This window comes from Enhydra lutris, unplaced genomic scaffold (assembly GCF_002288905.1).
Source record: "Enhydra lutris kenyoni isolate GAN:26980312 unplaced genomic scaffold, ASM228890v2 scaffoldscaffold43, whole genome shotgun sequence".
NCBI classification, from domain to species: Eukaryota; Metazoa; Chordata; class Mammalia; order Carnivora; family Mustelidae; genus Enhydra; species Enhydra lutris.
Window position 1 is genome coordinate 15,313,820 of NW_019154127.1, and position 25,111 is coordinate 15,338,930.

A 25,111-nucleotide genomic window follows, 5' to 3' on the forward strand; every position below is an offset into this window, starting at 1 on the left:
CTACCCCGCCCCCGCCCTGATGGGCAGGGATGAGGTAGATTCCTCACCTGACGCTGATGTCATGCTGCATGATAATTACCTGGAATTTAACTAAAAACTGTAAACAACGTTGAAAGACACAAAAGCATTAGCTCTTCGCCCCTCTGGGCCCCGAAACGAGATGACGCTTTTCTCATCTTGTGGTTTTTCCCCTATCTTCCTCGGAAGAGGAGAACCACCGTTTCTCAAGATACCATCGCCGACATCGCCGAGCACTTGTGCACAGAAGCGCCTGAGCCTCCCGCTGGGCAGACGCGCGTGGTCCCGGCCCCACCGCGGGCAGCTCAGGCCACCTGTGAGCCCAGGCGCCGCCGTCCGCAGGGCCGCGTTACGGCCTGCTGGGCCGCGGACCCCACAGCTTAACTGGTCACCCACGCCGCTCGGGCTCCGGTGGGTCACAAGTCGGTGCCAGGGCTGGCTGGGCGTGTCCCTGTCCTCAGTGACTCGCACAGCGCGTTCCTACGTCCCCCAACCCGCAGGGACTCTGCAGACCCAGCGGCTCCGACAGGAAGAGGCAGCGAGCGGACAGGCTCCCATGGGGCGTTGACCTCCCGGGTCTGAACCCGAAGCCAAAGCCCGGAGCTAAGGCCCCACGCAGGAGCGCAGGTGGGGTGAAGTCGGAGGTGGCTGGAGCCCCTCACCCGGTGAGAGCACAGAAACCCCGGAGGGAAGGTACGGGGGAGACACGGGCAGAAATCCTGGAACGATTGCTGAGAAGTGTGATTTCTGAAGGATTTCTCAGAAGTTTCTTTATTTGATCATTCAACTTGGGTATGTCTTTAAGCTATAAAACGTTCATGCTGGTATCAGACAAGTGTCGGCAGCTCCAGCTCTGGAGGCGTCTTCTGGAAACTTCTCGGGGGGGTGTCTGGCCACATCTGGAGCCCACCCCACCGGGTGGGGCCTTCACACGGTCCTCACACTCGGGGCCTCTCTCCATGTACGTGTGCGTGTTTGTGTTCACACAGACACAATGGACTCGAACAACACGGGCTTGAACGGTTCGGTTTGCTTCCATAGGTTTTTTCCTGAAATGCGTAGTTCTGCAGATGTGTTTTCCTGATGATTTCAATACTTTACTCTTTCCTCTCGCTGACTTGATCGTAAGAATACAGGACGGACACAACGTACTAAACGTTCCATGATAGAGGAGTTGGGGGCCCGAGCCAACAGTGTGTGTCCCTGTTGACTCGCTTTCCCCGAGTATAACCGAAATGTCTTTTCCCACTGTGTGTCCACCGACCTGAGGAGCCGTGTTTACAGGGGCAGCAACTGGGAAATCTGACCGCGCTGTGGGCTCCCAGCAGGAGCCGTCTGGTCCAAGGGGACCGTCCGGCCCACAGGGTCTCCGTCGGGCACCCTACACTGGCCGCATGGGAAGCCCACTGGCGTCCCCCAGAGCGGGACGAAGCCCAGGGTACAGCCCGCTCAGGGTCACAGCGGCCCCAGAGTGAGCGCGGCCGCCAGTGACTCACTCCCCGGGAGACCCCCGCCCACCGCACCGCCCCCGCCCCAGCCCCTCCTCCGAGCCGCCCTCCGGCCCGCCCTCCGGGGCTGGGACTCCGCCGGCTGGAGAGCACAGAGGAGTCCTCCTCTCTAACCCTCCGGTCGTCGCGGCCCACCCGGACCCCTGCCCTTGCTTGATGGTGACCCCGGGGCGGTAACATGAAGCCGGCCCGCACTCTGCTCCCCCTGCTGCTGCAGGCCTGCTGGGCGGCCGCCCAGGACGTCCCGGGCAACGCCAGGGCTGTGGCCTTCCAGGGTGAGTGACTCCCAGCACCTCTGGCTCCGCTTCTGCGCCGGGACCCGACACCACCCTCCCCCCCACTCCGACGGGAGAGCTGCGGCCGGCATGGGGGTCGTGAAATTCCCCAGCGTGGCCTGCAGCAGGGCCACCCCTCAAGCTCCCCACTCCGCGGGGTGTCAGGCCGGCCAGTGGTGGGGGATGGGGGGGCGACACCCTCCAGGCCTGGCCTACTTGCTCTCCCTTGCTCTCCCGGGGCTCTTTCCCTATGACTCCTCCCCGGCCAGCGCTCTCACACCTTGCCCAGGCGCCGGCCGTGCCCTGGGTCCTTTCCATGCCGAGAGGGACAGTGCAGAGCGCAGGGCCTGGTCCTGCTGGCCACAGTGGGGCTCCCTGGCCTCCAGGAGTTGCCGGCTGTCCCCCCAGCCGGGCGGGCTTCCCAGAACCCGCGTGGGGGCTCTCACGGTCACCCAGCCCCCTCTCCGGGCCAGCACCTGGGAGAGGTGGCCTCCCTGTGCCCAGGAGGGTGCGGGGCCGGAGCATCAGGGCCCCCACCCCTTGCTTGGCAGACTGCCCCGTGGACCTCTTCTTTGTGCTGGACACCTCCGAGAGCGTGGCCTTGAGGCTGAAGCCCTACGGAGCCCTGGTGGACAAGGTCAAGTCCTTCACCAAGCGCTTCATCGACAACCTGAGAGACAGGTATGGGGGGCCCGGGCGTCCAGGACCCTCTTGGGGAGGGTGGTGGTTGGCAGGCGGAGCCCAGCCCCCTTCCCAGGGGGACAGCCGGGGTGAATCAGGCTGCTCCGTCATCACCCTTCTGCGTCCGCAGTGGCTCCGATGGGCCAGAAAAGGGCCGAGTCTGAGAAGGAGCGGACAGTGGGGCGGCTCCAGTCTGCCTGGTCAGCTGGGGCCTGGGGACAGTGCTGCCATCGGGGTCCTGGGACCCAGACGTGCCTCCCTGCTGCCCAGCTGAGTGGGTTTCAGGAGCTGGTGGGAGGCTCTGCAGCTCCTCCCGGTGCCCTCGCCACCTCCTGGACACTGACCTCTGCCCATCAGACGATCAGAGCCTGTGTCTTGACCAACACCCCCGTGTTCTCAAGCCCTGGTCCGAGGGGCCCAGAGGGTCTGCCGGCTTCACTCCCTCCCTCCCTCTCACTCAGGGGGTGGGTCCTAGAGCATTGGGTGGGGCTGCAATTAGACATGCCCTCGGGTGGGGTCAAGGCCATGGGGGGAGGGTCAAGGTCAGAACCAGGCTCCTCCCCCACTCCCCTGTGCAGGGTCTGGCCCTGTCCCACCTGGTCCCTGTCCACCCTCTGACTCAAGGACCAGGGCTCCCAGCCGCCCACCTACCTTGAGGGGGTTGCGAGGACAGAGGATGGGGGCTGCCCAGTGTGGGGCATGTGACCCGAAACCTTGAACTCAGCCAAAATGCTGGGGCTCCTGAGGCCCACCGCCCCCTCCCCAGAGGTGCCTTTGGGCTTGTGACTCAATTTCTGAGGACTCAGTTTCCCCACCTGTGAAATGGGGTCAGCTCTTCCTGCTGCTGACGCCGTTAGCCGCACGGTGGGGGCCTCGGTCACGCCTGCGGCTGAGCAGGTGGCAGGCACGTGTCCCCAGCAGGGTAAACACCGGAAGCCTCTGGCGAGGGTGCACAGGGACAGGGAAGGACAGCCACTCAGAGTGTCCCACTTAGAGCTGACCTCGAGCCGACCTCGCCTTGCCCTGGCACCCGCCCCTCACCTGTGGTCCCATCCCTGGAGGGACCCACGGCTCCCCACCAGGAGGTCAGGGGCTAGGGTGGCCCTCCCGCCCCCCCCCGCCCCTCCCATGGGTCACGTGGGGTCCCCAGGGCAGGGACCCAGGAAGTGCAGCCTGTGCTTCCGGCCCCTCCCCGTCTGGGTGTGACAGAGCCGGGCAGGGTGTCCTCCGGCAAAATGGTGGCCCTGGTGCCCGCAGACACGGACACACATGGGCAGCGGAGGAGGGGCCTGGCCGTCTTTGGGCAAGGGCAGTGGGGAGCGGGGAGCCCGCGGGGAGCGGGGAGCCGCCCGCGGGGCTGCACTCTCACTCGGCCTGTGGCCTCAGGTACTACCGCTGCGACCGCAACCTGGTGTGGAACGCGGGCGCCCTGCACTACAGCGACGAGGTGGAGATCATCAGCCCACTCCGGCCCATGCCCAGCGACCGCGACGCCCTCAAGGCCAGAGTGGACGTGGTCAAGTACTTCGGCAAGGGCACCTACACGGACTGCGCCATCAAGAAGGGGCTGGAGGAGCTGCTCGTGGGGTGGGTGTCCCGCGTCCGCACGCAGCTCCCCGTGTCCCCGGCGCATCCCCAGCGCGTCCCTCAGAGGCTGCCCCGCCGTCCTGAGGCTGCTGGCAGTCGCCCTGGGAACCGTCCTTGTGCCCAGGGCGCCATGCTGGTGGCTGCCAAGGGTCCGTCTCCGTCCCTCTGCCCCCCTTGAGCTGTCCCCTGTCTCCTCAACCACTGAAAGCAGAGGGGCCCACAGGACCCGAAGTGCCCCAGCTGCTCTGGCCCAGCCACAGCCCCCACTGCCACAGCCTCCACTGCCACAGTTCCTGGCACCACAGCCCCCTCTTCAGCTGTCCCCTCCTGCTACCTGTGGTCACAGGTCCCTGGTCAGGGAGCCTACGGGCAGGCAAGGACCTGGGCCCCTCCCCGGGGATATGTGCATCTCCAAGAGAGTGTTCTAGAGAATTGTCATCCCACAGACCTTTATTTCAGTCCCCCTTTACAGGCAGCTCGACGGGCGGGGACAGACTGCCCAGTGTAACAGCAGCCGCCCTCTGAGAGCTGCATTTGGGTCTGGGTCTCCCTCCAGGGCCGTTGGCCTCCAGCTCCTCCCCGCCAGTCCTGGGGGTCCCAGCTCTGTTCCCGAGGTGCCCTGAGCTGTCAGGATCAGCAGGGGCTGGAGGGGGCCAGGCCTGTGGGGGCCTCACTGCTGCCCACCCCCTCGCAGGGGCTCCCACCTGAAGGAGAACAAGTACCTGGTCGTGGTCACTGACGGGCACCCCCTGGAGGGCTACAAGGAGCCATGTGGGGGCCTGGAGGACGCCGTGAACGAGGCCAAGCACCTGGGTGTCAAAGTCTTCTCCGTGGCCATCACGCCCGACCACCTGGTAGGCGCCCCCATCCCCACGCCCTCTCTGGGCTGGGCACCGGGCATGGCCTGGGGGGCCCTGAGGTGCAGGTGATGCACCGCAGAGGGGGGGCCAGGGTCCCCACTGCCGCCGGCCTCACCCCTCGTCCACACCAGGAGCCACGCCTGAGCATCATTGCCACGGACCACACGTACCGCCGGAACTTCACGGCGGCCGACTGGGGGCAGAACAGGGACGCGGAGGAGATCATCGCCCAGACCATCGACACCATCACCGACATGATCGTGAGCAGCCTCTGTCCTCGCGCCTCCTCGGGGGCTGGGAGATCCCGTGGCTCTGAACGCTAATTAACTCCACTTTTCCTTCTCACTTTTCAGAAAAACAATGTGGAACAAGTGGTAGGAGCCCCCCCTTACCCCTCTCCCCCCGTCCCCATCCATCCCTTCCCCATAACCCATGCCCCTTCCCTTCCCCGTCTCTGTCCTCCCCTTCCCTCCTCCCCTCCCCATCCAGGGCCTCACCAGCCCCTTCCTCCGTGGGTGCCCCCCATCGGGGAGCAGGCGGGTGTCCATGGCCCTCTGCGGAGCCCCATTTCCTAATGTGTCCTCTGTCCTTCCTCCGGCAGTGCTGCTCCTTCGAATGCCAGGTGAGTGGGGGACCCTGACCCCCTCTGGGCTCACCCCGGATGCAAGGGCAGGCTGACCTTTCTCTCTGTCTTCCAGCCTGCCAGAGGACCTCCTGGGCCACGGGGGGACGCTGGGTACGAGGTGAGTGGCTGCGCCCATCCCTGGAGGGAGAGAAGAGTACAGTACAGTGCTAGACAAATGTCCCTGTGGCATGAAGCCCCTGGTGTTAGGGATGCAGTGGGACCCCAGGCAGCTGTCCTTATGCCCCACAGAGCGTCCGCCCACACCAGGTGTAGGGAGAGGGAAGGTACCCCTCGCTGAGCAGGTGCCCCCACCCGTGGGGAGAGAGTCCCTGCACAGGGGACCCTGGGGCTGATGCTGTGGCCGAGGGCTGATGTGGGGGGTGGGGTCTGACCGGAGGCTCCATTGTTCCCCGATGCACTTTCTTTGGGCCGGGCTGCAGACCGGAGGGGGACGCCCAAGACCAGGTGTGGCTCTCCCAGAAAGTCCACCTTAGTGGCCAACACATACAGCTTGGCAAGGTGCAGGTTTCTGGCTAGTCCTAATTAGAGTCCACGGCCATGAAGCCACGTGAGCACTGCCCCAGGAGCCCAGCCTGGCCACCTCCCCGGCCTGGGAGTTCCACATGCAGCAGAAGCAGGTGCCACGGGGAAAGGTCTAAGGGCCAGGCCGGCCAGCGTGGGCAGCACAGGGCCTGGTGGGTTGCCGGGGGGGGGCGCGGCCAGTGCTCCTGACCTCGCAGACCCCGGGGCCTGCCATGGTGACGGGGAAGGAGCCCGAGTGCCCCAAGGACTCTGCAGGTCCACAGAATAGCTCGTTAACCCTTCTCTCGGGAGCAGGTCAGGGTCCTTTCCGCCAGGTGATCTGAGATAAACAGAAATTGTCCCCCAACCTTGACCTGCTCTGTGTTCCAGGGAGAACGTGGGAAGCCAGGTCTTCCCGGAGAGAAAGGAGAAGCCGGAGACCCCGTGAGTGTTAAGCACCCGACCTTGGGCTGGGGTGCGGAGAAGCCTGAGGCGGGAGGGGAGCTGGGTTCGATGGAAGCTTCTGTAGGATGGCTGGTTCCTGGGCACCATGGTCATGCGGCCTGACCCTCAGAGCATGCGGCCCCAAGGGCACTGAGGGCAGAGGACCCACGCACAGCCCATCCCTTCCAGCACAATCCGCCCAGACCTGCACTTCGGCCCAGATCTCAGTGGGGCAGGTGGGGGTCAGCCGGAGGCTGTCTCCCCACAGACCACCCCCCTCCTCTTGGGGACCCGTGACCTCCCCCTCCCCCGCTCCTCCTCCAGGGGGGTGTCCTAAACCTTCCCCTCTCCCCGCCACCCCCCAGGGCCCTTGACCTTCCCCTCCCCTCCCTGGAGCCACCCCGAGGAGACCCCCAGGAGTGGGAGGTGGAGCCTTCACATCAGGGCTGCTCTCTGGGACTCAGCCAGTGGTCAGCCCGCCCGCTCTCTGGCTGGCCAGTCCTGAGCAGAGTGGGGGGCATGGGAGACCGGGCGGGGGCTTCCTCTGCCCCCACAGATGTCTAACAGGCACCCTCCTCTGCGTCCAGGGAAGGCCCGGGGACCTCGGACCCATCGGCTACCAGGGCATGAAGGTGTGTCTCCGCCTCCTTTCAGAGTGGTCAGCCCTTCCTGGGGCCCAGACACATCTGGGCTCGTTCCAGGGCACTGGGCCCCAGGACACCAGTGACACCCCCTCTCTCCTCTGTCTGCTCTGTAGGGAGAAAAAGGGAGCCGAGGGGAGAAGGTGAGTAAGGCCTTCAGGTCATGTCCCTCAAGGCACAGAGCCCCCCTGACGCGAGACTAACACTGCCCATCGCCGGCGTGTCCAAACCTCCATGAGCTGGTGGGGGGGGGGGGGTGTCCGGCCCGCCCTCCTCTGCCTCCCTGGGAAGATGCCCCTGGCCAGTTTCCAGGGAACCTGCCTCACGTTGGGGGACCACCCCCCCTTACTCTCTCTTCTCGTCTCTGCAGGGATCCAGGGGAGCCAAGGGCTACAAGGTGAGTGTGGGGGCAGGGACGTGTCTTCTGCCCTGGGGGTACCGTCTGGCCTTTGTGAACCTCACTCTTTGCACCTTGTAGGGTGAGAAGGGCAAGCGAGGCATTGATGGTGTGGACGGCATGAAGGTGAGCCCCCGGCCAGGAGGGTGGGGAACATTTCTTGCCAAGCCCCAGGCCCCAGTGGACCCCAAGCCTCCTGGTCAAGTTCAGACCAACATCCTGGCGGGGCTTTCCTGGGGCGGGGTGGGGGGTGCGCCAGAGCGAGAGTCCTGACGGCTGATCTGCCTTCCTCTTCCAGGGGGAGACGGGATACCCCGGCTTGCCGGGCTGCAAGGGCTCGCCCGGATTTGACGTAAGTCGCATTCTGTCGCTGACGTTTCGAGACCCAGTTCTCAGGAGCGAACTGGGTCTCCCCCCTTCTCCGTACGCCCTAAGAAGTCCCGGGGGGCTGCACCACTGCAGACCCACCTTCCCAGCGTCCGACATATCCATGTCCAGCCCGAGGGCTGCTTGTCGAAGACCGAGGACTGACCCCCTACAATTTCTCACCAGGGCGCTCAAGGACCCCCCGGGCCCAAGGGTGACCCGGGTGCCTTCGGACGGAAAGGAGAGAAGGTGAGTGATGAGGGTCGGGCAACCCCGCCTCCTCAGAAGCCCTCCCCCGGGCAGGCAGGGTGTGGGGTGGAGAGGGCCGCCCCGTGTCGCGGAGCTCAGACGGGCCCGGGCCCCAGTCTGCACAGACTGGAGCCCGTCCGCTCACGGTGAAGTCCCGGTTTGGGGGTAAGCAGGACGCTGGTGGCCGCGAGCAGGCGGAAAGGCAGAGAGTGAGGCCTCGAGTTTCTGAGCCCAACCTGGAGCGCTGCGTCTGTCGCTGGTCTCTTCGGGCGTCTCCAGCAACCGGAGCGCTAGGAGGGATGGCAGGCAAAGGGCCCGGCTCCGAAGGCGTCCGAACCTGGGCCGGTTCTCAGCATCTGGCCAACGGCTGGGGAGGCCCCAGCCTGACTTTCCGAGGCGCTCGCGGCTCTGCGTCGGGCTTGACCCCCCGACAGACGCCACAGAGAGAGGGCGGCCTGAAGTCTGGGTGAGGAGGCCGGGGGCAGGGTCCCTGCCCACTGACCTTTCGGATCTTTCCAGGGTGCCCCTGGAGTCGACGGGGAGCCCGGGAGGCCAGGGAACACAGGTCCCCCCGGAGACGAGGTGAGCACTCAGGGAGGGGCGGGGGGCTGCCAGGAGCAGCAGCAGCCACAGCCCTGGGCCCCAGTGTGAGGTCAGAGGCCAATGGTTCCACACTTGATCCCCCCCAGGGCGAGCCGGGTTTGCCGGGTCCACCAGGAGAGAAGGGAGAGGCCGGTGACGAGGTGAGCACCCACGTTCCGTCTCCTGCTCCCAGCTCCCCCCCAAAGCAGTTTCCAGCCCCAACTGACTGACCTTGTTCGCTCCCCTTAATCCCAGGGAAACCCGGGACCGGACGGTGCCCCCGGCGAGAGGGTGAGTGGGGCGGGGTGGCATCTGGGCCCTGGGGCTTGCCATGAAGTGGCCAGTGTGGCTCAGAGGCCCCAAGCTCCTATCTGAGCTCAGGGGGGCCTCAGTCTCTGAAAGGGTGGGGTGTCCTGCTGGGGGGTCAGCCCACGCCTACGAACCCCCTACCGCCAACGTCTGTCTGAGCTGAGGCATCGCCTCCTTCTGCTTCTCTCCACACAGGGAGGCCCTGGGGAAAGAGGACCACGGGGGACCCCCGGTGTGCGGGGCCCACGGGGAGACCCGGTGAGTCACCGTTCATCAGGCTGGGGAGGGGGACAGAGCCTGAGGTCCGGAGGGGTCAGGCCATTGCCTCACAGGACACATGCCACCAGGTCCCTTTGTCCTCCAGATTTCAGGCGACCCACGCCCTCACCTGTTGTTTTCCCAAAGGCGATCACCCTGGTTCACAAAGGGTGGCAGCTCCTGTGCTCAGCCCCCAGCCCCAATCCCCAGCCCAGACCCCCAGCCTGGATCCCCAGCCCTGACCCCCAAACCCAAACCCCAGCCCGGACCCCCAGCCCCGACAACCAGCCCAAACCCCCAGGCCGGACCCCCAACCCCAACCCCTGGCCCCAGATATCTCCAGGGGCCTGCGGGAGGCCAGGAGGAGGGTGGGGGTCCAGATGAGGAGAGCAAAGTGGAGGAGAGCTGAGGAGAAGCATGGGGTTCTCTCCTCTCCCCTCCTCACCAGGACCTGCACGTCCGGGGGAACCACACTCACACAACCACACACACAATCGTGCACACACTTGCACACACGCACACACACAATTACACTCACACGCTCTCTCACATGCTTGAACACACACACACACGCCTGCACACACACAATCACACCGGGACACAAAGCACGTTTGCCCCCGAGCGCAGCACCTGTCCCTGAGGTCGCTGCTCCTCCTGGCCCGCGGCACGATTTACTGACCTCCCCTCCCCCATCGCACACGTGATTTTCCAAACACTTGCCGCTGTCCCAGCAGCCGGGTAAAGGCTGCTCGGGCTCTGGAATGACCCTTCCTGCACCCGGAAGAGAAGGAGACTTAGGAACTTGGACCTCGTGGTCCCCACGGCCCAGCTGCCTTGCCTCGCTGCTGCCCGCACCCTCTGCCTCCTTCCGGAGCTTTCTCTGGCCCCGTGGTTCACTGGGAAGGTTTTGTGGTGCCCCGGAGCAGCCCACACCGGCCTGGTTAGAGGAGGGGGCGACAGGTGCCACCCCAACATTCTGGACCCGGGGAAGGGATGATGTGTCCACACGTGGGGTGTGGACCAGGCCTTGTTGCCGTCGCTGCCGGGGACAGACTCCGGGGTCCCTCCTGCTGTGACCACCCAGGCAAAGCTGCTCCTCCCGAAGACACCTGTCCCCCTGTCCCGATGGGGAGTGGGCACTGCCCGAGGCCAAGGTCACTGGAAGAGAGACGTGCCTTCTGCCCCGTCCCAGCTCCCCGTCTCGTCACCCTCAGAGCCCCGCGGCCCCCAGCACGGGGTTTGAGGCAGGACGTCAGGGGGAGCGCGGCCCCTCCCCAGCTACCCTGCTGAGATGAGATTGGGAAATGGGAGCACAGGCCAGGCTGCACCCCAGGGAGCACCCCAGTAGCTCTGGTCCCTGGGCCAGTCCAGGAGCTGGCTGGAGAAGGAGCCAATGTCAGGGACACCTCCAGGCCTCAGCAGGAGGGCTGGCCCCCACCCCACAGCCTCCTAGCAAGTCTCCAGGTGGCCTTGCACACACCTTGCCCTTCCCCCCTTGGCCTGCTAACTTCCTGGGAGGAGGGATGAGGCCAGGCCCCTGTGGGGAGTGGTGCTTCCCCGCTTCCCAGCACACTTCTCAGGGAGCTGGGGGCAAGCTGGCCTTGCCCACTGCCGCCCAGGCATCTTGGCCTCTCCTGGCCTCCACACTCACCGACTCATCCCTCCCCAGGGCGAAGCTGGACCCCAAGGAGACCAGGGACGAGAAGGCCCCGTCGGCATCCCGGGAGACCCGGTAGGGAGCTGTCTGGGGGCGGGCGGGCCACGCCATCAGGCCAGCAGGAAGGCTGATGGCGGCTCCTGGATTTGAGGGAGGGCTCTCTCCACTTCTGACTGGGGGCCTTCCTGCAGGGGCTGCCCAGGGTCAGCAGCCACCTGCGGGGAGGGGCAGCCTGAGTGGCCAAGTCCCATGGCCTACAGACTCTGTGTTCAGAGTGGGACAGCCAGAGGCTGCCCTTGTCACCTGGCCAGCATCTGCCAGGACCAGAGCTGAGTGAGCGGACCCCTGGCCGCCCTCGGAGCTCTGCCCTCTGTCCTGGCCCAGCTGGCTCTGGAGGAAGGCAGCAGGGGAACCCGGGACCCCTGGGGACAGCCCCTAGTCTGCCAGGGCAGAGTCAGCCCACACTGGAGACCATGTCTGAGCCCCCAGGAGGCATCGGGGCAAGAGGCTTGGTCTGCATGTGGAGTCCAGGTGTGAGACCCTGGCTGGAGCCAGACTGGGGGTGTCCGAGCATCAGTCTTGCGTGGGCCACCTTCCAGAGGCCGTGCTGCGGGAGGAGAGGGGAGTGGAGGCCTGCAGTTCCGGGTGCCTGAGCCCTGAAACCCCCAACAGGAGGAGCTCGAGGCTCTCCTGCCGCCCAGGCCAGGGCTCCGGGGTGACCACCCCCCAAGAGAGCTCAGGAAGGGGCCCGGTAGGACGTGTCCTCCCTGAATCAGTCGGGCAACCCCCTTGTTTGACCCGGACCCTGTCAGTCTGCCTGCTGCTCTGATGGGGGTCACTCGCCGGGCATCCCCAGCCGCCTCCTGCTGCCTGGCCTGCAGGGAGGGGTCTCTGGGGGACAGAAAGGAAAGGCCTCTGGGCTGGGATGGGGACCTCCTAGTGGGCAGGAGAAGGGGATGGCCCCCCTGCTGGGCGCAGAGCTCCCAACGGGGTGGCGGATGGGAGAGGGGGCTGCCCTCAGAGGGCCCAGGCCTCAGGCTCTGCTGGGACTTGTCTTGTGGCTTCAAGTCTTTTTGGTGGCTTTTCTTGTGGAGAGAAATTCGGAATTGGGATTTTAACAAAAAAGGAATTTAAAACACAGGAAAGAAGAAACCATCATAGGGCTGCCAAGGGTCAAGACGGGACCTTAAAAATGCACCCGGGTCCGTGCCAGGGCGGGCTGCGGGAGGCGCGGACCCACGTCCAGACCCACTCTGAGACCAGCTCGGTGGGAGACTTTCCTCCCACATAGTTACAAGTTGGGCTCCCTGGGAGCCAGCAGTTCTCGGCTGTGGCCACACGTGATTGTGGCCTGCAGCTGGCCCAGAGCCCAAGACCTTGAGTGTCTGCTTCTCCCCTTTCCGGGCAGTAAAGGTGGAGGATGTCTCTCAGATAAAATGGGTGTCGAAGTTCTGTGGCTTCCGTCCCTCCCTCCAGCCTCCATCCTCCTTCCATCCATCCAACCTTCCGTCCCTCCGTCCTCCCTCCATCCTCCTTCCATCCATCCATCCAACCATCTTGAAATACTTCCAAGGCTACATCCAAAACATAAATTCTTAACAGCATAATTTCTGGGCCAGATGATACACGTGCGTGAGAGGGTATGTGTAAGCCAGTGCGTGTGTATTTCCCAGATAACTCGACTTTATCTAGCCGCACCTCGCATCCCCCCAAGAGCATGAAGCAGCCACCGCATTCACACCTTTGCCAACAGGAGAGATCATCGAACTTCATCCGTGTGTTTTCGCTCTTCAGGAGGAAGCCGTGTGCTCTCGTGGTCTGCACAGAACTTGTGGGGAGGCTGAGCGTGGTCTCTCAGGTCTCCAGGCCATGTCCCTCCTTCTGGCCGTCCCTTCAGTTGTTCATTTTCCATCTAGTCTGTCTTTCCGCGCGGATGTGCGGGAGGCCCGAACCCACGGTGCAGACGTTTTTCCGTTTGCCGTCTGCCTGTGGCCGTCCTGGGGACTTGTCGTTCAGGATGTCCCGCTCATTACAGGATTCCAAGTACATCCCCTCTTCCGTTGAGCGCTTTTTGCTTCCTTCTTGTTTCACTTCACTAGAAGTGAGGTGGGCCTGACCTGGCTTGGACTCTTCCGTGACTGGTGAGCCTGTGTTCACAGCGTCGCTAAGGGCAGGAGCACTTTTCCTGGTGATAGAGGACACGGACGTCAGGTTTCAGCTTCTCTTCTCTGGGTCTCTCCGGAATCCCTGTGCCTGTCCTGCCCCCGACCCCTCCCATGACAGTAGCTGTCCCAGGAGGGGCTGCTCCCGCCGCCCGCCACATCCTCAGGCTCCCGTGCCTTCCCCACGCGCCGGCTCCCAGCAGTGATCCGGCCGCCAGGACGACTGGCGACCATCCGCCGCCCTGTGATCTGGTCCTTCCCCCAAGTCCCTGAGCACAATTCAGGAAGGTGTTCAAGACGCTAACGGCGTAAAACACGGTGAGGCGGAGCCATCACTGGGCTTTGATCGTGGGTTTCCAGTTCCCAGGGCCGCTGTCAGTGCAAAACCCGGACACTGCGGAAGGCTGTGGGGGGAGGGACCCCGGCCTTGCTGGGAGGAGGCCCTGTGTCCCTCCAGCCCACGGTCCAGCTGGGGAGGTCTGCACCTGGCCGGTGGCCCCGGGCCACTTGTTCGCCCGAGCCCTCCGCAGGGGGTGGGAGCTTAGGCAGCTTTGGGACCAGGTTTGTCCACGCTGGTCACTCAACTTCCCAGCCTCGCGCTGTTTCCGCCTCCGGGGCTCTCCGTTCCTCCGAACCCCGTCGCAGCCTCACCCCTGCAGACCCTCAGGGCAGTTGGCTTCTGCACCAGGGGGTCGGGGAGGAAGTTTCTGGGAAATGGGTTTTCCCAAATCCCAAGAAGCAGCAGTGGAACCATCCAGAAACTGGAGGAAGGGTCAGCGTCCCGGCCTCGCCTCTTCCCTCGTCTTGTCCCTGCGGTGGGGACCGGCACTGCCCACCAGGAGCCGCAGGGCCCTCGGGCCCTCGGGCCGTGTTCCCAGAGGCGCCTTCCTCCCTCCACCCCGATGCTGCTGAGGCAGCTGCGGAAACTGTCCCGAGCGCAGTGGCCCTCTGTCCCTGTCCCCTGGGGCCTGGGACGCACCTCCACTGGCCTGGCTGAGGGCACGGAGGGCCTCTGTTTCCCATCGTCCCCCCTGGTCCCCTGTCATGTCCCCAGGCCCACCCTGCCCTGGGAACCAGAGTCGGCCCCATTATCAGGTCCAAGAGCCACTCCCCAGGAACTGAGTTGGGGGCTGCTGGTCCCCGTGGCTGGCGAGCCCAGTCCCAGGTTGTGTGTGATGCCAAGGCCTGAGGCCTGGCACCAGAGCCCTGGCCAGAGCCGGACTCCCCTGTGGTCGCAGCGGGAGAGCCAGACGGTGGCACCTCCGGGCGCTGGTTAATGGGACAGGCCAGATAACCAGGGGCTGTGGGAGAACCGAGCCAAGAAGGGCCTCATTGGGAGGCACCTGCCTGAGGATGGGCCAGGCGGACAGGCCTCAGTCCAGGGTGCTGGCGGGCGGGGTCCAGAGTGGCCAGGAGGCTCCACGTGTGGTGTCCGCTCAGCCCTTCTTCGAGCCTGGCGGGGGATGTCCCAAATGCTTGGGACACCGAGATTCTGGACCCAGAAAGGCAGGCAGCTGGCCTCCAGGGACGGCGTAGACCAGGCCAAGCCGCCCTCGGTGGGGGCCCGAGATGGGTACAACAGGCGTGTTTCCCTCTGCAGGGCGAGGCTGGCCCCGCTGGACCTAAAGGTTACCGAGGTGACGAGGGGCCCCCGGGGCCCGAGGTGAGTGTCCCCCGACCCAGCCTAGGCGCACACAGATGCTTTAGTGCATTTCGTGGTATCTGTGTTGTTCAGGAAACTTGGAAAATGCAGAAAAAGAACAAAACAGAATTGAAATCTAAAATATGACACCCCCCCCCGACATAAATAGTAACAATGTAGCTTGTTTTTTTCCAACTTGTTTTCTTATTTGCACACCTTATAAATTGGCTTCACAAAGTTTTTTTTTTAATTTTTTCATTATGAACATTTTCTAAAACCTTTTATGATTTTGCGTGCGGACGGACGCGTGCTTCCACCACCCGCCCCCGCCAGGCAGTGTCCCTCTGCTTCTTGGAGCTCTGGCCTGTCTGGAACTCCCAGCCCAGAGGGGAGGGGACTGTCGCATCCCCGGGGTGACCCCGGGTGGGTCCCTAGGCGGAGGTCCAGTCCCCCGCGGAGCCGGGTACCCCGTGGAGTGCCGTGGGACTCATCCCCGCTGGGCCGATGGGTGGCAATGTGCTCCTTTATCTGTGTCCCCCGTCCCCTGCCTCAGAGACCTGCGGGGCCTCCGAGTGTGCATCTGCGTTGCTCACTCACTTTTCCCAAACCTCCTCCTGCCCTCCTTAGGGTTCCAGAGGAGCTCCAGGGCCCGCAGGACCGCCTGGAGACCCTGGGCTGATGGGTGAGAGGGTGAGTGGCGGTGCCAAGGGCTCGGGGCCTGGGTGGGACCTCTGCCAGGACGAGTTTCCGTGTGGGATCCGAGAGTCCCAGCAGCAGGGTCTGGGGAGGCTCTCCACAGGCCGCTGTCCCCTCTCGGCCGCTGTGGTCCCTGGGTCACCATGGGCATGGGCCCTCCTGCTCCGCTCTGGGGACACGCAGGCCGGTCCCGCGCAGGGTGTGTCTCCTGGGCTGGTGAAGCCCCTCGGGCATGCCCCAGAGCCTGGGCGATTCCCAGGGGCAGACGTGGTCTCCTCTCCGCAGGGGGAAGATGGCCCTCCCGGAAACGGCACTGAGGGCTTCCCAGGCTTCCCTGTGAGTCCCCCCTGTTCCCGCCCCATCGCCCCCTTTGGGCCAGCCGGGGTGGGCCCAGGACCATGGGTGGGATGAGGAAGGGGTGGTGGGGGTGATCCATGGGGCGCCCCTCCCCCAGCCAGGCCAGAGCCTGGTGTGACTGGCTTATCTTTCCCCGCAGGGCTATCCAGGCAGCAGGGGTCCCCCCGGGATAAACGTGAGTACACACCCACCATCGCGCTGCCGGTGCGTTCACGCGCACACGTGTGTGACACACATGCATCCTCCGCCCAGGCTGGGCGCCAAGGCCCCTCCCACATGTGTCTCAGTCTGCGGGTGCCCCTGCCTGGCCTCCCCTCTGGGCTCCCGCAGACTGACCCCCGAACCTCGGGGCGTCCTTGGGCCCATACTTGGCCTCAGTGTCTGCCTGTGGGACACGGTGTCTCCTTTATCTTTTCCTTTTCAAACTTCTGCTTCTCAAAAAGGAAGTGCAGTGCTGTGACTTACGGTTCCTAGAGCTGATGGGAAACAGAACTCTGGTGGCATAGAGGGACCGCTGGGTGCCGGTCCTGGGGGACAGCCACCCGGCCCGCGGGATGTGCCTGAGAAGGGATGTGTCTCTGGTCACCACCCACCCCAGGGACCTGCTTCCCCAGGGGGAACCCACTCCAACCCTGGGCCGGGGTCCCAGCCACACATACATGCCCTCTCCCCGGGACTCCACTCCGCTTACCGTGTACTCCCCTGTCCCCTGCAGGGCACGAAAGGCTACCCAGGCCTCAAGGGGGATGAGGGAGAAGCCGGAGACCCTGGAGAGGACGTGAGTGCAGAGCCCGCCAAGGATGCTGGGAAATCACCCAGAGGGGCTGCTACCTCTGGGGGGTGTGCAGGGAGGCGGCTGTGTGCTGTCTGGGCCGCTGAGGCTCTGCGGGGGGTGGGGGGAAAGGCACCCAATGCAGGGGCCGTGGACGGACCAGCAGCAGATGGTCTGGCCGGTGGTGGTTGTCGGTGGTGACAGGGTGCCGTTCCCTTCCAGAACAACGACATCTCACCCCCAGGTGTCAAAGGAGCAAAGGGGTACCGGGGCCCCGAAGGCCCCCAGGTGAGTGGGCGTGGCCAGCCAGGGCAGGGCACCCTGGGATTCTGAGGCTGCGGGGAGTCGGAGCAGGAACCTGGGAAGTGGGTCTCTAGGAGAGGCTGGCCCTTTGACAGGGGAGGGAACAGGCCGAGTCGAGGGTTGTGGGGGCTTTGGAAAAGGGGGAGTAGCTGGTCACCGCTAAGATATGAAAAGAGCACGGCAGAGCCCTGGGCGGGTGCCTAAGGGGCAGGGCACAGCCAGACTGTAAGGAACTCTTCATCCCATGACGAGCGCCGGGGGCCCCCACGCAGGGCCACACCCAGCCCACCCGCGCCCCAGGCAGTCACAGAACACAGGGCAGTCAGGGGCTGTCCCGTAGCCCTTAGTGTGCAGAGGGTGTGCGGCTCCTACGGGGAGGTGGGGTCAGCCCGAGGGCTGGGCGGTGAGGGGTCAGCGCTCAGGGTCCAGCTCAGACCTGCAGTTCAGGGAGCCATTCACCCTCACCACCTTCCTCTGCTCCTTCCTCTGACAGGGGCCCCCAGGACACACGGGACCTCCAGGGCCAGATGTAAGTGGGTGTCCGTAACCGTCCTTGGGGGGCTGGCCGCTCTGGCCACGGATCCCACGGGGTGGGACACCATGATCCTCGTGGAGGGACATGGGGTGTCCATGTAGCAGTGACCACGTCAGGTGCCCCTGCCCTGGGTGTCCGACACCCGGCACATGAACCCCACCATGGTACCAGGGCAAGGCGACCCAGCAGCCCGTGCAGCCCCGTTCAGCCCCTAGTGCGTGTCTCTCCCCCGCAGGAATGCGAGATCTTGGACATCATCATGAAAATGTGCTGTGAGTAGCCCTCGTCTTTGGAGAAGTGTCTTAGTTGGAAAGAATTGGGTCCTGCCAGCCCCGGTGCCTCCCTCTGGCACTCACGGGCCGGGGGGAGGGGATCCTTTAAACCATGGGTGGAGGGCGAGTGGGGGGGCAGGAGTGTGTCCCCCTCACAAGGAAGTCCCTGGGGGTGGTGGGGGCATCCAGGCAGGGCAGCTTGCCCTGCTAGGACGTGCAGGTGGGCAGGGTCTCCACGGGACATAATGCTTTCTTTCTCCTCTTTCCCCAGCTTGCTGTGGTGAGTTGTGAGCGCGGTTCTCCAGGGTTCCCTGAGGGTGGTGGGTTAGGCCCCTCCTCCTGGTTTACCTGGGAGGGCAGCAGCTGGCCCTCACGCCCCACCAGGGCACCGTGGCCTTGGGGCGCAGTCTGGTCCGTCCTCGTCCCAAGAACCTGCATGGCCAGCCATGGACGTGGGAGAGCCAGAAGCCCTAGGGTTCCGGCTCCAGTGGGGGTGGCCGTGCTGTGTGGGGCCACAGGAGGCCCCCGGGCTGACGCTGTCCTTGCCCGCAGAGTGCAAGTGCGGCCCCATCGATATCCTCTTTGTGCTGGACAGCTCGGAGAGCATCGGCCTCCAGAACTTTGAGATCGCCAAGGACTTCATCGTCAAGGTCCTGGACCGGCTGAGCAGGGACGAGCTGGTCAAGGTGAGGCAGAGCCGCTCCCCCGGGAGCAGCCGGTAAGGACCCCGGGCGGGAGGGGGCCGGGCCCCGGGGGCTGCGTTTGCCCACCCACTGGAGCGTGAGAGCCGGGGCCGGTGCTGGGTGGAGGGGGCCGCGGGGAGCCCCGCGTCCACCCCTGACCGGGGCATGGGATGCGCTCAGTTCGAGCCCGGCCAGTCGCACGCGGGCGTGGTACAGTACAGCCACAGCCAGATGCAGGAGCACGTGGACCTGCGGGACCCCGGCATCAGGAACGTCCAGGAGCTCAAGGAGTGAGTGCCGTGCGCCGGGCTGCCCGCGTGCCTGTGGGCCCCGAGGGTGCCCTCCCCGAGCCCCGCCCGTGCTGACCCTGAGGGTCCGCCCCGCAGAGCCATCAAGAAGCTGCGATGGATGGCGGGGGGCACGTTCACGGGGCAGGCCCTGCAGTACACCCGGGACCAGCTGCTGCCGCCCTCGACCAACAACCGGATTGCGCTCGTCATAACGGACGGCCGCTCGGACACCCAGAGGGACACCACCCCGCTCAGCGTGCTCTGTGGCCCCGACATCCAGGTGGGGCCACCTCCGCGACCCCGCATACCCCTGCCCCCATGCCCCCGCGCCCCCCGCGCCCCTGTCCCCCGGAAGGCTGCCTTCCCCACCGGGGCCGTGGCCACACCGTCCCTCCCTTGCAGGTGGTCTCGGTGGGCATCAAGGACATGTTCGGCTACGTCGCGGGCTCCGACCAGCTCAACGTCATCTCGTGCCAAGGCCTGGCACCCCAGGGCCGGCCGGGCATCTCGCTGGTCAAGGAGAACTACGCAGAGCTGCTGGACGACAGCTTCCTGAAGAACGTCACCACCCAGATCTGTATAGGTGGGCCCGGCGCGGGGACCCTCCCCCGCGGCTGTGCTGGGAGGTGCTTGGGGCCACCGTGACCGCCCGCCGCAGGAGCTGGTCAGCCCCGGCCGGCAGCACGGGACCTCCCCACCAGCGGCCCCAAGCTCTTGCTGGAGGAGGCCGTGGCCCAGTGTCGGCAGGGGGTCCCCTTGTGCTTCTGCTGCTTTGTCCCAGGAGCGCTCACACTCCCTGCGGTCCGGCCACACACTTGTGCGCTGGGCGCCCTTGGAGCCGAGACCACTCCCCAGCCCCCAGCTCAGAACATGTCCTTCTATCCTCTTTCTGGCTACAGAGCGGGGCCCATGGTGCGGGCAGTGGGCCGACAGCCAGAGAGAGCTGCTGGGGTCCGACTGGCCTGCGTGGTTGGCCCTGGGTCAGCATTGCCCACAGACAGTGTGGCCCGGGCTCTGGCCCGCCGGCCACACTTGTCCTCGCTGAGCTTCCATTTCCCCATCAGGAGGGACCCACACGGGGTCAGTGGGAGAACCACACGATCATACCTCAGGCCGACCCTTGCGTAGGGGATGTCCCCCTCCTGGTGGGGCCCACAGGCCGAGGAGGTGCCGGCCAGGCACCCGGGAGGGCCACCTGTGCGGCTGCCCCGCGGGGGCTCTGCCGTCCTGCCGGCGGGCTGCTGTCCGTGAGGTCACGGCTTCATGTTGGGTTTTCTTATTTTACAGACAAGAAGTGTCCGGACTACACCTGCCCGAGTGAGTAGCTGGGGTGTGGGGGTGTGCGGGGTGTGGGGGGCTCCCGGAGGGTGCGGGGGACTGTGCCCTAACCCACGCCCATCCTACAGTCACGTTCTCCTCCCCGGCCGACATCACCATCCTGCTGGACGGCTCGGCCAGCGTGGGCAGCCACAACTTCGATACCACCAAGCGCTTCGCCAAGCGGCTGGCCGAGCGCTTCCTAGCGGCGGGCCGGACTGACCCGTCCCACGACGTGCGCGTGGCCGTGATGCAGTACAGCGGCCGCGGGCAGCAGCGGCCCGGCCGCGGGGCCCTGCAGTTCCTGCAGAACTACACAGTGCTGGCCAGCTCCGTGGACGCCATGAGCTTCTTCAACGACGCCACCGACGTCAACGACGCCCTGGGCTTCGTGACGCGCTTCTACCGCGAGGCCTCGTCCCGCGACGCCAAGAAGAGGCTGTTGCTCTTCTCGGACGGCAACTCGCAGGGGGCCACGGCAGCCGCCATCGAGAAGGCGGTGCAGGAGGCCCAGCGGGCGGACATCGAGATCTTCGTGGTGGTGGTGGGCCGCCAGGTGAACGAGCCGCACATCCGCGTCCTGGTCACGGGCAAGACGGCCGAGTACGATGTGGCCTTCGGCGAGCGCCACCTGTTCCGTGTGCCCAGCTACCAGGCCCTGCTGCGCGGCGTCTTCTACCAGACGGTGTCCAGAAAGGTGGCACAGGGCTAGCGCCGGGCGCCCCCCACGGGAACGGCAGTGAGGCCCCCGAGGTCCGCACCAGCCCGACAGCTACGATTCTGGAAAGGACGGGCTTGGAAAGGCCGTGTGTTTGACCCACCCCTCTGGCCACGGGACGCGCCAGCCCGTGCCCTCCCCTCCGTGGTCACATCCCCCGACCTCCGCAGGCTCTGAACCCCCACAGCTCGCTGCCTTTCCTGGGGGATCGCCTGAGCCCTGCCTCCCAGCCTCATCTTTCTCACGAACCCCCCCATTCTCTAGTCAGCATTCCGCGACGCACTGGGAGTCTGCTAGTGAAGTTGCGGGAGACCGGGGACCCTTCGTTTTTGGAAAGCCCAGGTGGAGGTTTCTCCCGCCTCACCCCTGCTGAGTCGCCTCCTCCCTGCTCAGGGCTCAGGCCTCGGTTCCGCCTCCTTGGGCCGTGGAGCTCGGGCGAGCTCGGGCGAGTGGATGAACTCGGGCCAGCATCTCCAGCAAACAGCAGAAAATGGTGGCTCCTCAACCCTGTGTCCCCGAGAACCCCAAAAACAAAGGTGCTAACCTGTGTACCCCCCTCCCCATCTACTCGGAGGCCTGGGCCCCGGGGCTGGCCGGGGGCACAAGGCGATGTGTTTTCTGTTTTCTTTTAAAAAAAAAACAAGAAAACAAAACAAACAACAACCCAAAGCTCTTTTTCCCTGAGGGAGTGATTGGTCCTACATTTTATTGAAGACCCTCTTTATATGTTAGTTTTATTTTTACTCCTTCCTGTGTTTTTGCTCACTGCGTCCGTGTCCGTGACTTTTCCGATTAAAGGTTTTCACTCCTCTGCTTGTGGTCATCTTTGGGAGGAGTTACAATCCCCCCAGGGACATGTCCCTCTGCAGCAAGTGGACACAGCTGGGGTCAGGAGCGGGTGTGCGGACAAGCAGGCTCAGCCCTGGGGACAGGCCGACGGCCCCCTCCAGGTGTGGGGAGCCGGGGAAGGACCATCTAGGCAGGGGAAGGAGGGAGGAGGGGCCCGACACCCTGGGCTATAGAAGCAGAAGCACATCAGATCTTGGGGGCTGGGAGAGCTGCCCAGACCCAACAAGACAAAGCCCCAAAGAGCCCCCAGTGAGTCCTGGAGCAGGAGTCAGGACCAGCAGACCCCAGGGGACACCCGGCCGTGGCCCAGAAAGAGGTGGCCGGGGGCCGTGGCCATCCCCTCGCAGGAGTGGCCCCGGCCTCAGAAAGGGCAGAGTGGATGGGGAAGGAGGAAACACGCAGCCACTGAAATGCCCAGGGCTCTCTGCCCTGCTGCTGGGCCACTGCAGAGTGAGGGGAGGACGTGGGTTTGGACACATTCAGGCCTGGGGGGAAAGGAAGGCAGTGCCAGGGCGGGCAGAGGCAGGGGGTAGGAGCCCGGCAAATGGGGTAGGGACAGGCCAGCCCACTCAGGACACACCAGGGAGAGCCAGGCAGGGGGCAGGGGCAGGACTCCGGTGGAGAACAGCACCCCCAGACAGAATTAGCAGGGTTGTCTGACACCCGTCTCAGCCCCTGCTCCAATGTCACCTGTGCCCGTGCTAGGGGGGGACATTTCCCTTCCCGGGCCATCATCCATGGGGCCCACAGGCTACAGTCCCAGCCCAATGTGTGCCCGTCATGCCCTGTGAGCCCCCAGCCGGAACTGCAGTGGGGAGCAGCGGCCCCAGGGCCCCAAGCCACCAGGGAACCTGGCTCCTTCCCCACCGCCCGCCCCTTCACCTCAGTCTGACCCACTGCAAAATGGGTCTGTAACCCTGTAACACCCACCTGGGAGGGCTGGGGTCAGGCCCCAGGCCCCACCACTCCCTGCTCCGTGTGGGGCTGGTGCCCAGGGCGCGGAGGTGAAGGCAGCGGGGAGGGAGGCTGTGGGAGAGGCAGCAGGGGCGGGTCGCTCAGCCACCCTCACTACGGGACCCTCCTCCTCTGCCCTCCACGCACAGGCTCTGGCCGCCCCAGGTCTGCACCCCGTCAGTCGGGATCTCTGGGTTCTCCTCCTCTGCAGGTGTCCCCACCCTGCCTGGGAGTGGTCAGCCCAGAGACCCCTCCTGAGGCCAAGTGGGAAAGCAGAAATATGTGTGTCCCTTTAAGACGGGACCGCGTCTGCTCCACGGATCTGTGAATCTGACCGGAGCCGTGGCGCACTCTGCTCCCTGCTGTCCTCCTCAACCCCTCCCCTCCCCGCAGCCACGAGGAGAAGATCAGGAGCCTCCGTCCCACTCCAGAACTTGGCGTTCAGGAGACAGGTTATGAAGGAAGCCTCGGCTCGGTGGTGCCTGCGTCTGTCCCAAGTTTGTAAACGCGACATGTTAGACAGCACGGGTGTAACGCTGGTCACCCCGTTACCACAGCGGGGCCGGCAGCGCCCACGCTTCCCACGCCAGGAGGAGCAGCCAGGGCCCGGCTCCGACACCTGCTCCCCGGGCCGCCCTTCCCCGTGCCCTGGGGCTCGGCGGGGAGTCCGCCCGCACAGGGTAGGGCTGCGGCGCTTGCTTCCTCCACTCGCGTTTGGCGGACGTATCTCCACCGTCCTTTCAGTTTTGATCTCTCCGGCCACATCCGTTGACGTGTGTTTTTGAAGATGGCCTGTAAAGGCATTGTTTCCACCCATTTTGAGAGTCCTTGTTTATGGCAAAAGCAAACCCATTTTCGTTTGCTACTACAACCGATATTTGGTCTTCGTATTTTCGAGGCTGAGGATATGCAGGAAGGGACATTTTTCCATGGAGGATTTTTGAAAACACGGGTCAGCAAGTCAGAGAGCTTCCCCGGCCGGGACCCTGGGAAACGGTCCCACCTGGGGACGTCTCCAGCCCAGAGTCCTCCGCTGCTGTCTGGCAGCCACTTTCTAAAGCACCAGAAGGCCATGGGGACACAGGGGTGGCTTTAGCTGTGGTGACACTTAGGGTCCCCTGGAGACCGAGAACCCACCTCTCAAGTTAAGACTCAGTGCCTCCTCCGGGAGCACAAGGGGGACCCTGACAGCCACCAGAAGTTCTCCTGACCAGGCCCGTGGTGGGGGATGCGAGCCTCGCTCGGGGCTGGTGGAGGCAGGAAGGTCCAACCACGTAGCATCTCCTCAGCACTTCCCAGCAGTCCCACGTGCCCTCACCACATAGCTCCCCATTCCACTCCAGGGCACCGGCCAAGGGCCACAAAGACGTCAACTCAGACCAGCAGGAGAACGCACGACCTCGTTTGTGGGAGTGAAAAGCCACAAGCAACAGGGCTGTCTGTCATAAGGGGACGGACAGGCAGACCCTGGTCCACCCACGTCATGGACGCCACTCAGCACTACATTCCACACCGTTGTGCTGAGGGAGAGAAGCAGACACAGCTGAGGAGACAATGCACAGTCCCGCCTGCGGGAAGCCCGAGCGGGCGAGACTCCCCAGCTGGCCCTAGACCACGAGCAGCCCTGCCCTGTGCGGGGGGCTTGGCCAGCGGGTCACGGGGGACAGTGGGAATGGTGACCATCTTGACGGCATGTGGGTTATGTGGGTGCATTTCGCAGAATCCCTAGATTTGTACATGCAAGATCTGCATGATTCTGTGTACAGATGCGTCACCTTAAAAAAAAAAAGAAAAGGCAGAATTGCTTCCAATGCTCTCCTGTCTACACCGATCCCACAAGCTCACACACTCTCCTTTCCCGCTCCCCGCGGCCGCGTGTCCAACCTCCTGGGATGGGAGTCCCTCTGTGCTGCTGACCATGCAGCCCCGTACCCCGATTTCGAAGCAGAACTCAGTATTAGTTAGTGCATACTGACCCCTCTGCGGGCACACCTCCAGCGCCCTCCCCTGAGTGTGAATCGACAGAGTTGCTAAGGTCCCTAATAAGTTGACTTTGAGTTCATTGAATGGAAGACTCTGCCGCGTGGGTCAGACCTAAAACCGTCAGAGAGGTTTCTCCAGCCGCCTGCCCTGTGAACTGCCCACGGAGAGGGCGTCACGTCTAGAACCTGACGGGGTGACGGGGACTGAGCCCCACACCTGCAGGGAACTGAACCCTGCCCGCCACCGGTGAGTCCAGAAGATGCCCCCACACCTCACGGGAGATGGGACGACAGCTGAATTCCAGCCAGTGACTCTGAGCAGGGCCCAGCGGAGCCCCAAACCTCAGACCCACAGGAGCCAGGAGATGGTCCGTGTGTGTGGTTTCGAGCAGCCGAGTTGCTGGTAATCTGTTGCGCAGCTGTGTTAGACCTGTGCGCCCCGCCAGTAGGTCTCAGCCCCGGTCCTCGTAAACTCTTGCCCCACCCCTCCTGAAGTCGGGCCCATCAGCCCACGCTGGGTGCACCCTTCCTTTCTCCCAGGAGGAAGGTCTCCTGTCAGGTCCCTGAGACCACCCACCCCTCTCAGTGGGATGCAGCCTC

At 64.6% G+C, this 25,111-nt stretch overlaps 1 protein-coding gene across 1 annotated transcript; it reads left to right on the forward strand.

The window, feature by feature from the left end:
• The first annotated feature begins 1,653 nt into the window (after nucleotides 1-1,653).
• On the forward strand, nucleotides 1,654-21,531 carry LOC111155800 (collagen type VI alpha 1 chain). The gene is made up of 35 exons (XM_022516206.1): nucleotides 1,654-1,801; nucleotides 2,353-2,482; nucleotides 3,869-4,069; nucleotides 4,764-4,923; nucleotides 5,061-5,189; nucleotides 5,283-5,303; nucleotides 5,531-5,551; nucleotides 5,628-5,672; nucleotides 6,467-6,520; nucleotides 7,108-7,152; nucleotides 7,278-7,304; nucleotides 7,532-7,558; nucleotides 7,640-7,684; nucleotides 7,857-7,910; nucleotides 8,111-8,173; nucleotides 8,693-8,755; nucleotides 8,863-8,916; nucleotides 9,011-9,046; nucleotides 9,260-9,322; nucleotides 10,992-11,054; nucleotides 14,742-14,804; nucleotides 15,411-15,473; nucleotides 15,765-15,815; nucleotides 15,976-16,011; nucleotides 16,552-16,614; nucleotides 16,831-16,896; nucleotides 17,405-17,440; nucleotides 17,682-17,718; nucleotides 17,990-17,998; nucleotides 18,271-18,404; nucleotides 18,582-18,691; nucleotides 18,788-18,971; nucleotides 19,094-19,274; nucleotides 19,979-20,008; nucleotides 20,098-21,531. The coding sequence occupies exons 1-35, from the start codon at nucleotides 1,705-1,707 to the stop codon at nucleotides 20,718-20,720; spliced, it is 3,084 nt and encodes a 1,027-aa protein (XP_022371914.1). The 5' UTR covers nucleotides 1,654-1,704; the 3' UTR covers nucleotides 20,721-21,531.
• Nucleotides 21,532-25,111: the final 3,580 nt, after the last annotated feature.